The sequence below is a fragment of the Medicago truncatula genome, chromosome 4, assembly GCF_003473485.1.
Source record: "Medicago truncatula cultivar Jemalong A17 chromosome 4, MtrunA17r5.0-ANR, whole genome shotgun sequence".
Taxonomy (NCBI): Eukaryota; Viridiplantae; Streptophyta; class Magnoliopsida; order Fabales; family Fabaceae; genus Medicago; species Medicago truncatula.
The window spans coordinates 10,608,742-10,622,547 of NC_053045.1; the positions used below are offsets into that span (position 1 = coordinate 10,608,742).

The 13,806-nt window shown below is 33.6% G+C and overlaps 1 protein-coding gene and 1 pseudogene across 1 annotated transcript; one reads left to right on the forward strand and one right to left on the reverse strand.

Moving 5' to 3' along the window:
• The first annotated feature begins 5,649 nt into the window (after positions 1 to 5,649).
• On the forward strand, positions 5,650 to 6,647 carry LOC25491721 (uncharacterized). Its single transcript, XM_013599733.3, has one exon. It carries the CDS (start codon positions 5,768 to 5,770, stop codon positions 6,338 to 6,340), a length of 573 nt encoding a protein of 190 aa, XP_013455187.1. The 5' UTR covers positions 5,650 to 5,767; the 3' UTR covers positions 6,341 to 6,647.
• Positions 6,648 to 12,651: 6,004 nt separating this feature from the next.
• LOC120579875 (uncharacterized mitochondrial protein AtMg00810-like) lies at positions 12,652 to 13,805 on the reverse strand (annotated as a pseudogene).
• Between the last annotated feature and the right edge of the window lies 1 nt (position 13,806).

Genomic DNA, 13,806 nt, shown 5'->3' on the forward strand with positions numbered 1-13,806 from the left:
GTCCCACATTCATTATCATACATGGGGTCGAATACAAAGTTATTCTGATATAAAAGATAAAGTCATGTGGCTATGTCAATTTCTTCAGTCTCCATAAATGGTAAATAGGAATCTGCATGTGAGGGTAGCTCATAATAATAATTACAATAGTATCTCCTAATGGGACACCTGTATCCCACCTTATTAATTGAATAATTTTTAGTGAAGTATCCCATGGGTGGATCTACAGCCTACAACCATCAATTTGGCACCTTGTTTAATTTGGATGTACCATACCTGATCAAGCAATTCATGCATCATGATATGATATACAAAAATAATTGATGTGAAATATAAGATTTTTTGATGAAATAATATATATTTTTTTATCAAGTAGTTTATTGATTGAAATTTCATATTTTAAGATGAATAACTTATCAATTTGGATTTAAATTTCGCTGCTATATATATGATACAATATCTTTACTAATTGAATTATATTCACGAGAGTTTTATAAAATAATCTATGTTAAGAAATATAGTTTTTTAATTGATATTATTAAGCAACAAGAACGGATAGAGGGAAGATAATGCTCAAATACAAATGAGTTTAGGTTTGGAAGAATTTCCTAAATCCATACTTGTTAAATAAACAAATGAGGCTGCTTTCATAAAAACAGACCTCTATTTACATAATAGAAATGAGATTGTGGATGAGGCTAAACGCATGAAGAAGGAATTGTTGTTGTTTAAAGTCGATTTCGAAAAGACATATGATTCGGTTGACTTGAATTACCTTGATTCCTTCATGATTCACATGAATTTTTCAATTTTGTGGCAGAAATGGATTTCTGAATGCGTTGGATCGGCAAATGCCTCTGTTCTTGTGAATGGATCGCCGACAGTGGAGTTTCCTATAGAAAGAGGGTTTAGGCAGAGGGACCCACTTTCCCCTTTTTTGTTCCTTCTGGCAGCCGAAGGTTTTAATATTTTGATGAATGCTATGGTGGATGCTAATCTGTATTGCGGGTATAGTATTGGTGAAAAGAGTTGGTCTAACGTGCGCTCTATGCGGACAATATTGCTTTTGTTTGAGGAGGTGTCTAGACTGAAGGTTAACTTTAATAAAAGTATGTTAAATGGTGTTAATGTCTCTGAATCTTGGCTAAGGGAAGCGACATCTGTTATGAATTGTCGAACAGAGAGCATTCCTCTTTTGTTTATTTGCGGTGGAGATAGTAGGATGATGAGTTTTTGAAAACCCGTGATTGACTGTATTGTTGCTAGGCTGTCGTCGTGGAGTAATAAGTTCTTATCATTTGGTGGTCGCCTGGTACTTTTGAAATATGTCCTGTCCTCGCTCCCGGTTTACTTTCTTTCCTTCTTCAAGGTCCCTGCAAGTATAATTTCTTCTATGGAATAAAGATTTTTTCTTGGGGGGGGTGGTGAGGATTTTAGGAAAACTGCTTGGGTAAAATGGGATAATATTTGTTTACCGAAGGAGGAAGGAGGGTTGGGGTTAGGAGGTTAGGAGAATTTAATATTTCACTTTTAGGGAAGTGGTGCTGGAGGATGCTGGTAGAGAACGACGTTTGAGGTATCGAGTCTTAAAAGCTAGATACGGGGAGGAGCAGGGCGGTTAAAGGAGAGAGGGAGGCACGATTCATCTTGGTGGAGGACCTTATGTGCCATGCGTGGAGGGGAGGTTTTGGGAGTGGGAGGTTGGTTTGAGGATAACATTCGTCAGGTTGTTGGTGATGGTAATAATACTTTCTTTTGGGTAGATAATTGGGTTGGTGGAGTTCCTTTAAGGACTAAATTCCGTTGACTTTATGATTTAGTTGTCAACAGAGATTGTTCGGTGGCTGATATGGCGATGTTAGGTTGGGAGGATGGAGAGGGAGTGTGTGGGTGTGGAGGAGAGGTCTTTTGGCGTGGGAGGAGGAGTGTGTGCGGGAGTGCACAGTTTTGTCACATAACGTTGTTTTGTAGGAACATGTTATTGATAGATAAAGATGGTCGCTTGAACCTAACCAAGACTACTCAGTGCACGGGACATACCGTTTTCTGACAGGACCTGATGAAGCGTTGGGTGGCGACTATATTCATAATATGTGGCACCAACTGGTTCCTTCAAAGATATTAAAAAATGCAGCCTCTGATCCGTTTACTCTATCTGACAAAGTGAACCTAAATACGTTCTTGTGGTTGAAAACAAATCAACCATCTTTTGGTTACAATTATCACGACTGGTGTAGGCATCCGCTCCTATGTATGGGAGTTCCCACATAATTGTACTTTTGTTCTCTTGCTGGTCCTTTTTATAGAGGAACCATTGGATACTTTGTAATTTGTTGTGTGTTTTTCTTTTAGCACGCCTCGTGTTGAGGGACACATTGTTGGTTTAATATTAAATCTCATTTTGATTTGTTCAAAAAAAAACTTTTAATGTTCGAAGATTCTCTATAAAAGAGAGTTAGGGCTCGGGATTGCCCAAATTGGGTAATCCTCTCACGATAAATAATATTTGGTAAATTGATAGTCATCTATTGATATCAATCGTTGGGGAGTTTTGTAGAAGAGTCGGGAGCAATAATATTAAAAAAAAGAGAGTAAATAGTCATTTTAATCCTTTATTCTTCATCTTACTGTCACAAAAGTCACCGACTTAAATACAAAAAAGTCACTAATTCTGTACTTCCGTTATCACTTTAATCCTTAGCGTTTCACTTTACCTTCATTGTTTCTTTACCTTCGTTGGACTGAGTCAAGTGATCCTCAAGTTATTATCAAAACTAGGATGTGAGAGATTCCCATTTGAAAAAAAGATTGTTGGGTTTTATTTATTTATTTTGGTGATATTTAAGTGTAAATGATAGTTCTACATTGACTATTAATTTAGTTCAATGTTTTATATAAAAAAAGTAATCTATATTTCCATTGCCTTATTGTTTTTGTCAGAAAATGAATTTGACACCAATCTTCACATAAAAAATAAGTTATTAACTGCATCTTTTTTGACAGAAAGATACTTCATTAAATATGAGAGAGAAGTTTTCCGTAAAAAATAAAATATGAGAGAAGTTGGTAAATTTGCTTATATTTCGTTTAGAAAAATTAGTTAATGGTTTTTTTAAGGAGAAAATGAGTAAATGTTATATTTCATTAACAGTGTCTAGCAGAGCCGTTCCTACGAATCGGGAGGTTCAGTTCTGTAAGTGAAAAGAGGTCCGTAGTAAAATAAAAGCGTATTTTTTTTTAAAAGAACAATGTTCTATTTAAATTTTTAAAAAAATAAATACAAGGTGCCGTATGTATGTGATACACCTAAATGTGAAAATCACTACCGTATACAGGAGGAACCTCAAATCACCCTATAATTTTTTTAATAGGGTAGTACTACTGAACTATAATTTTTTTTTCTGAAACTCATATCTTAAGGAGGTCCAGTTCCATTGAACTTCTGCCTTGTGTAGTATCAAATCAAAACTACTTACCCAAAGTTCTCTCTAAAAAACTACTCACCAAAATTAAGCGTTTCTTGAGACTATCGATGGCCACCTAATTTCCAAATTAAGCAATTTTTTATGGTTAAAGAAGAAAATCAATAATTTTTTTTTTTTTTTTGTCAAGTAGCCTAGTGGTTAGAGTTCACACAATTTAATTGTGAAAAAGTGGAGTATCCGGAATTCGAACTCCGACTCCTACATATAATATGCAATATCCCTACCAACTGAACTAGCTCACGCGGATCCAATAAAAATTCTTAACCCCATACCCCATCAACATATTTTATATATTGTCGACATCGAGTGAATATTATAATGCAATGCGTAATGCGTTGACATTGTTATTTGTTTTGAAGAAAAAAGTAGAGTTTGTGTTCAATATTTGGATGAGTATTTTTTGTATTTTTGCGTTCAATTAGATAATGCTCAAAAACATTATAAATGGGAGTCATATCCTTTGCAATTATTTGTACAAAAAGCATTCCCTTGCTTAGATAAAACAAGCAAGTTAAGCCACTACACCATCGATAAATATCTCACAATTTTTCTTTCATGTATAGTACAAATGTGATTTATATTTTATGGGTTTTGTTAACGAGTGCCCTAAGAGCAATCTTTAAGAATTTCTAATAAAGAAATCAAAAACTTCAATGTTCAATGCATTGATTTCATAAATTTTAATAAAAACTTACTATTTAAAGTTATTAAACAATGCTTTAAAGGCACTTGTTAACATTTCTCATATTTTATTCGTAAATGATTATAGTTTTATTGTTATGCATATTTTAAAGTTCGTTTTTCCTCAACATATATTTTGGACTATGACCATGCTTGTTGATATAAACCAATGCATATAAAAGAGGAAAGTTGTTGTTTTGACATCTAATAGTTTTTTTGAAACATATGAAAATGATAAAAGAAATCAGCCGTAACTAACTACCGTCGATTTTCTATTTTGAAGTCAAAGGTAGCTAACTATTGTTGGATATTTTTTTGGTTATTTCTATATGTTTCTTTGAAACTACTGATGTCAAAACAACAACTTTCATAAAAGAGTTTCTATCCAACAGTTGTTGTCAAATCTAGGAGTCTTTTATTGCAGACAGTTTTTTTTTTAGAGTCTTTGATTGCAATTGTAGGTGTCAAGTCTAAAATTTGTTCATATAAACAAATTGTAGTTGGAAGTCTAATATTCATTCCTAAAAAAGAAAGTCGAGACTTTTTCATAAATGTAGTTTTTCTTTTGTTTATTTTGCTATATTAGTGCGATAAGTTGATTTTGTTTATCGTCCATGCAACATTATTTCGATTTTCCATTTTATAGTAGTGTTCGTTTGATTCAGATTGACATATTTATTTTAATCCCGTGCATATTAAGTATTGACTTTGACATCTTCAACATTATTGTATGAAGACATGTGTATTTGAGACACACAATAAGACAATAATCACAATTTAAAACTTTGAGTATAAGATGTGTGGGGTCTAAACCAATGTTCTAGAAATCAAAAGCTAGAATCGATATAATTTATAACTCAAATGAAATATAGCCCTTCCTTCAAATTAAACACATTATATATGTAAGGTCTGAGGTTCGAACTCTGAACACCAAAAAAAAAAAAATTAAACACATTAGGTTCAACTAACTCAAATGAGCCATAGCCATGCCTTCAAATTAAACACATTATTTTAACCACAAAATCCTTGTACCTAATTTATTTGCAAGATTAGAGTAAAATAAGCAGAAAGAAAAGGTCAAGAAACTGTTGGCACAAAAAATTTGAAGCTTTAAAAATTTAACTCAAGTAGTAAAATTCAGTCAGTAATAAATTGCTTTGAGAAATCCAAGTTTATATTCTAACTCGAACAATAAAATTTTACTTACATTCTGATTTTATTTTTTTGTTTTTAATTGGAAAATTTTATTAACGCCAACCACACCACAAGACGTAAGGTATGGACGACAGAAAGAAACAATAAGTGACGCATATAGACGTAACACCCAACCCCAAACAATACTTACATTCTAATTGAATTTAAGATTAGCCATCTTGTAAAATTTCAATGGTTAAACAAATAAAAAAAGAGTACGATATAGTTTTAATTAAACCATTGCTTTCAATAGCCAAATTGCATGTGTCATCCCACACTTACATTGTGCTTATAAAATGATATACAAGCTATGATAACTCCGTTTGTATTTGACACTCTTACACAAAAAAACCACCCCCAACAATTTCTCTTCTCCTTCTTTGAAGTGTTTCCTATAAAACAAAGATATGTTCAATTCAACATGTGAGAAGAGTGTTCTTCAAATCAAACAAGATGACAAGTTTTTCAGCAGACTACTTTCAAAGGAAAATTCCAATATTCACCCATCATTCAGAGTTTCTCTTGCAGTTCCATTTGTTTGGGAATCTCAACCTGGCACTCCCAAACACACATTCTCTAATGACACAATTCCTCCCCTTACACCTCCACCTTCTTACCAATTCAACAATGCCAACAAAAAGATTGAGAAAAAGCATTCAAAATCATCCAAATATTTTTTGGCATTGTTTCAAAAACTAAACTTCAGGAAGAACAATCAGTCTTCGTCTTCGTCCTCATCGTCTTCTTTGTCATCGTCATACCCTTCGTTTTCATTGTCATCGGTAGATGCTTCCAAAATTACCTCGGGGACGACGAGGGTTAGCAGAAGAAGATTCTTAAGCTTTGGATCTTCTTTTGATTACAGGGGTGAAAATGAAGATGGTGATGATTCACCAACTTCTACTTTGTGCTTTGGAATTCATCGTTCGGCCAGCTCAAACAGTGGCTTCCAAAGCAACTACAAGAGGCGTGTAAGGTAATCAAGACCAAGTCAATTCGTATCATCCACACTTCAGATTGAAAGTATTTCCAGTGTTCAACGTGTATCAATGTCCAACATCATACAATACTGACACATGTGGTTACATTCAAATGTTTACTTTTCCTCAAAGTATTACCAACATTGATGTTTCAGTGTCGGTGTTTTGTTTAATATATGTATGTATGTATGTCAATGCTTGATATATAGCTTGTCAATGTTTCTTAGTCTTTTCTGGTTTGGACAAAATTAAGGTTGTTTCTACAGTTTTTCTAAGTAAAACTTTATAAGCTTAAGTTCTTCATGTTTAATGGAAAATCATACTACTAGAAAAAGTTGAACTACGGACGAAAATTAGGAACTGGAAAAAATGAAGTATGTCTTTAATTATATCACTATGTGAGACACTAAAATTGAAGATTAGTTTTATTTTCTTGGTCTCTAATTTTTGTCCATAATTCAAGTTTTTTAGTACCGTCGATTTTCTATGTGGTAGAATTGGTGTGAGAGTGTGAGTGAATCTTAAACATTTTATGAAATTTTAAGAGATAATACATATAGTTCCTTGATCTATTTCTGTTTAGGATATCATATACTAAAAGAGTTTTATGCATCACCTTTTTGGATCTTTATTTTATACTTGTTGTTATTGCAGTTGTGATTATGTGAACTTATGAACATGCACACCAAGGGAGATTCAAATATATTTTAATAGTATTTTTCTTCCCCTATAAAATATGTAGAGATTAGATAGAGAAAAAATAAATCTTGGTCTTTACTGTTTGCCTCTTAGGGTCCGTTTGGAGAAGACATATTTTGAGCTTATACAAAACAACTTACGCGAATAAATAAATTTTTGGCTTAATTGCACTTTTGGACCCCTATCTTTCCAAAGTTGCGGTTATGGCCCCCTAACTAATTTAAATACAAAACAGCCCCCTATGTTTTGATTTTTTGGCAGTTTTTGACCCCCAGTCCATTAGTGAGGTGCCACGTGGCCCCCTAAATAATACACGTGGCACCTCACTAATGGACTGGGGGTCCAAAACTGCCAAAGAATCAAAACATAGGGGGCTGTTTTGTATTTAAATTAGTTAAGGGGCCATAACCGCAACTTTTGAAAAGATAGGGGTCCAAAAGTGCAATTAAGCCTAAATTTTTTTGTATTATCTATAAACTTGTCAATGTAGTTTATAAAAAAACAGGTTATGAAAATACAATTTTCGTTATTGAAAACATATAAATTAACATAAAAGCTTAATTATTTACATAAGCTCAAAAATAAGTTAATCGAAGCAAGCCCTAAACACTTTGCAGTGGGGTAAAGATAAATACAATTTTCATATTTACATTTTTGTTGCGAAAACAATTTTTTTATTATTGAAAATTACATATAAATGTAATAGTGATTTTTTTTTATTTTATTAAAGCACTAAAATATAAATGATAGGAGAGGTCCGACCAATACAACAAGTCATAAAATGTAAAAATTTATGAAAAGAAAAACCGAATCTATCCCAGAAAGGATGAGTCCTAAGAAAAAAGGTGTCAAGTAATTGTTATAGTTTTAATAAAGCAGAGACTTGTTAGTTCTGGCTTTAACTCATCCTCCATAGGTTTAAATTAAATAGGGTTTGTACTAATACGTCATAATAGCAAACAATAACTAGGTATTTTTGTCTGTTTAATTAAAGTTGTACGAATAATAAATACGTACCAATGTTTAACATGATGCTTAAGCTCTTTGGCCAAACATAAACCTGTTTGAGCTAATTTGTCGGTAGAGGAGTTGATTGTTGATAGTTGATAGTTGCTTGTACTTCAGCTTGTCCCAAGTTACATGTGCATATGGACCACAATGGTATAGTATATCACAAACACATAAATCAAGTAATCAATGTGCACAATATTTTCTCAACAATACAGAATAGCATAATCAAATGGTCCTGTAATATATTTATTGCATCGAAGAAGATTGTTGAGAAATAATCAACCTCAATTTTAGATTTTCTTTTAATTATTCTCACCAAATTAAATAAATAATGGATAGTTCTTTTCTAAGTTAATTACTCTGACCAACCCACTTGGATTGTGTTGTGAATTCGGACAAAATCACACCAATGAATAACAAAAATGTGTGGAGCAAAGGAAGTGGTAATCAATGGATAAAGTGTCTCCAAGCAATAACAACAAAAATAGACATAGATCTAAGTGTAGAGCAACACCACAAGCATAATCAAAGCAATAAAGATAAACAATGAAAGAAAGGAACAAACACACCAAGATTGTTGACCCAGTTCGGTCCAATATGACCTAATCTGGGGGAGAGAGCAGCCCTCCAATCCACTATGATGAAAGTGTTACAAAAGAGTTACAAGAAATTAGCTTATAAGCTTACACAAGAACAAGACCTAATTTCTACCCATTTTGTGTCACCCACACTCTCAATAATGAATCCTAAGACAAAACACAAAAGGAAGTTTTTTGATCCTTCCAATGGTGAAATCTCACTACCCAAGGTGTTTACAATGTTTCCCAACCCAAGAGATCCTCAATACAAAGACACTCAACCCTAAAGTTACCTCCTTTGTAATCCAAGTTTCTCTCTCTTCAAGCTCTCCTTCAAAATCTGCACAAGAACACTTATAGTCTTCAACTGTCAAAATCGTGTCACGTTTGTCCAAATCGTGACACGATTGGTGCGTACGACCAACCTTATCCTGAAAACGTACCCATCAAGTTTGCAAATCGTGTCACGTTTTCCCAAAATCGTGACACGGTTGAGCACCCTGAAAAAACCATGCTCGCTGCCTGGAAATCGCGACACGTTGATGAAATCGTGTCACGATTTATCTGTTCTTCCAAACCACAAATTTGAAGCCAATAAACAACAGGTTGACTAGTGGTATTGGCTTGGGACCTAAGAGTATGCTCCTTCTCATGGTCTCAGGTTCGATTCTCTCTGATGCTAATTTGAAGGGGTTAGATTAGCATCTTAAAAAAAAAAAAAAAGTTAATTACTCTGACCACTAAACATCTTATACAACTACTTCTCTCGACCAAATTAAATGATTTCTTGGTATGAGTATGAATGCAATTTCAAAAGTCATTGCAAGTTAAGATTCAGAACTGTTTTTTAAGGCATAATGTGTCAATAAGTAAATCTACTCTTGAATTCATCAGTTAATATGTAATGTATGTGGTTGTGCTATAAATGGAACTTATTTTCACAAATCACCATGATCATCAAATAGTGTTGAGTAGAATATTTGTACCAAAAGGGCAATTTGTCTGCTAGGTGTAAAGAGAATTACACAAGTCAAATTAAAAATGGTAAACATATATATATCTTGTGATTAGGGCTTCCACATTGATTCTTGTCACCTGATGTATCACATTTGCCAAATACTCTCTTTGGTCTTTTTTATAAGAGACAATTGGTCAACTAAAATTAATGTATTTGGTTCAGGATATAGACCAAATACATCAACTTTTGTTGATTCATTTGTTTCTTATAAAAATGACTGAAGGGAGTAAGTATTTTTGCGTTGTATCACTTATAGGAAAAATATTATCGAATAGGTTTTAAATTGCAGTTGCGGTTGCACTTACATTGCTAAATGCGGTCGAAATTGCAATTACGATGCCGTTGTTGAGACCTCTAAATCTTTTATATTATGGCTGCAATTGCGGCTAGGGACCGCTGTTTAAAACCATAGTGCAATCATAAATTTCATATAAAAAAGAAGGGAGAACACTAATGAGTTTTCAATAACAATGGCTATGGCTGAATTCATAGTATTTCCAATAAAGTAGACCTTATTCTTCTATCAAGAGTCATACATATATGAAAAAACTTCTCTAGGTTTTTAATTTTATCAGGGGTTAATCCAGAAATGCAGAACATGCCAACATGCATTTTCATATGCAATAGCAATAGAGTACACAACTTTATGCTGTTATCACATGTTTCCTCAAGCATAAGATAGCTGCATGTACCAATTAAAAAATTTAAAAAAAAAAAATCCAAATTCTAGTTGTGGTCGCAGTTACAATCACGCTGCAAATACTAATATTGATTCTAACTCTATTTATTTTAATATTTTTTTGAAAGAACTCTATTTATTTTAATGTAGGGCAGTAAAGTTGAAACAAATATACAGATTAAAATAAAGTAAAAAATACCGGAAACTGTGGGAATAATATTTGGTAATGCTAAATATGGAATGTAATAAGTCAAATGCAAAAGAAAGTTTACTCCGGTAAATTATGGAGGAGTAATAGGAAGGATATAAATGAGAGGCTTATATTTGTGGTTAATTTGATCCACAAATTATTTTGCTTGTATGTCACTATAAATTCTTCATATATTTTGTACAACAATAACAATAGAAATACATAGTGTAACAAAGTGAGTTTTCATTTTATCTTTCACCTTTAGACATCTTTATTCATACAAGTTATTGTTCAATCTACATAACAGATATTTTCTTGTTCAACTTTAGTGAGTGTTGTATTTCATATCATTATTAGAAGCCAAAATTCCGCTACTGCACCAACAATTGGTATCAAAGCCAATTGTAAAATTTTAAAATTTTAGAGTTGTAAAACTTTAATTTTATTTTTCCAATACAATGGCTTCTACTAGTGGATCAGTCAAGGTCGGTAAATATGAAATCAAAAAATTCAATGGAAAAAAATGATTTTTCCTATTGGAGGGGATATATGTAGATGAAAAATCTACTTATTTCACAAAAGTTGCACAAGGCATTAGCGAGAAAAGAACAAAAACCTATGAGTATGAACGATGAGGATTGGGAAGAATTAGATCTCAAAGCACGAGCCGCCATAATCTCATGCCTTGAGATAGATGTTGCATTCTTAGTAAATGAAGAAGCAACAACATCTGGGGTGTGGTCAAAGTTAGAGAAAAATTTCATGATGAAAACTCTAACAAATTGAATCTACTTGAAATCCAAATTGTATACATGCAAGATGGAGGAATGCACCTCAATACGGGATTATGTCAACAAGTTTGATAGGATTATACCAGACTTGAAGGATATAGATGTAAAGATTGATGAAGAAGACCAAGCATTCATGTTACTTCTTTCAGTACCAGAGTCTTACGAAAATCTAGTTCAAACATTGATGCTTGTGGGTGATGGTGTTCTTCATCAATCAATCTTCACATCTATATCCTTCAAATATGATATAATCCCATCAAACTTGTTGACATAATCCCGGATTGAGGTGCCTTCCTCCATCTTGCATGTATACAATTTAGATTTTAAGTAGATCCGATTTGTTAGAGTTTTCGTCAAGAAATTTTTCTCTAACTTTGACCACACCCCAGCTCTCGTTGCTTCTTCATTTAACAAGAACACAACATCTCTCTCAAGGCATAAGATTATGGAGGCTCGTGCTTCGAGATCTAATTTGTTCCAATCCTCATCCTTCATACTCACAAGTTTTTGTTCTTTTCCCGCTAATGCCTTGTGCAACTTTTGTGAAATAAGTCGATTTCTCATCTGCATCCTCCAGTAGGAAAAATCATTTTTTCCGTTGAATTTTTCGATTTCATATTTACCGACCTTGATTGATCCACTAATAGAAGACATTGTATTGGATAAAAAAAATAAAGTTTTACAACTATAAAATTTTACAATTGGCTCTGATACCAATTGTTGGTGCCGCAACATAATTTTGGCTTCTAATAATGATATGAAATACATCACTCACTAAAGTTGAACAAGAAAAGATCTCTCGTGTAGCTTAAACAATAACTTGCATGAATAAAGATGTCTAAAGAAGAAAGATAAAATGAAAACACACTTTGTTACACTCTATGTATTTCTATTGTTACTGTTCTACAAAATACATGAAGAATTTACGGTGACATACAAGCAAAATAATTTGTGGATTAAATTAACCATAAATATAAGCCCAAAAATAGAGCAAGAAATCCATATCACTATTATCACAAAATTGAGATTCAAGTGATATATGATCAAATCATGTTGAAGTAAGGAGACCAAGAAGTAGATTTAGAAGAACATCGCATGGAAGTGATATTTGTTAACATAGACAATCTAGCAACATAGCATTAGGAGGAGGAAGAGTAGGAGGAAGAAGAGAAAGAGCACTGACATAGAAGAAGAACCCGTAAGAAGGCTAGGGTTTCATTAACAAAAGTGAACAACTACTCTGTACATAGTTATACAACATATATATACTATAGAATGGGAATTGTCTAAAGTACCCTTATTACTAACTAATAATCACAATTATATCTAACATCTCCCTTCAAACTCATGACGCGTCAACAGGGAGCATCGAGAGTTTGTCAACTAAAAAACGAAAACTTTTAATAGAGTGCATCTTTGTGAACAAATCAGCAATCTGTAGAGAGGAGGAGATAAATGGTAGAGTAATAGTTCCATGCTGAAGGTGATGACGAGTAAGATGACAATCAATCTCAATGTGCTTGGTGCGTTCATGGAATACTGAATTATGAGCAATTTGAATAGCACTCTTGTTATCACAATGCATCGGAGTTGGTTTCGAAAGAGAGATGCCCATATCTAACAAGAGCCAACGTAACCAAATAATTTCAGTAGTAATGGATGCCATAGCACGATACTCAGCTTATGTGGAGGAGCGAGAGACAATGTCTTGTTTCTTACTCTTCCAAGAAATAAGAGAGTCTCCAAGAAATATACAAAACCCTGTAGTGGACTTACTATCTGTCGGATCACCAGCCCAATCTGCATCTGAATAGGCACGCAACTCCAATGAAGACGATGAGGAAAGAGAAGACTTTGAAATTGAGATCCCCGAAGATAACGAAGAATACGAAGAACAGCTGCCCGATGAACTGTAGTGGGAGAGACAACAAACTGACTCATAACATGAACAACATAAGCAATATCAGGCCTAGTAATCATAAAATACACCAGACTACCAACCAAAGTGCGGTACAAAGTGGGATCTGGTAGAGGAACACCATCACTGGGAGCATATTTTACATTCAACTCAAGAGGAGTATCCGCTGATCTAGAATCAGAAAGGTGAGTTTGTTCAAGAATGTTGGCGATGTACTTGGATTGAGAGAGAAGGTAGCCTCTAGGAGAGTAGGCAACTTCAATCCCCAAGAAATAGCGAAGAGTTCCCAAGTCTTTCATCTCAAACTGCTTAGCTAACTGTAATTTTAACTCATCAATTCCACTAACATCATCACCTGTAATAATCATGTCATCAACATACAAGGAAAGTATAATGCGACCATGATTAGTGGACATGATAAACAAGGCAGAATCATGTTCACTAGATTTAAAACCAAGAGATATGATTACAGTGGAGAATTTCTCAAACCAAGCTCGAGGAGCCTATTTAAGACCATATAGAGCCTTTTTCAACTTACACACTTCCCCCGGATTATGAGAAACACCTGGAGGAGGAATCATA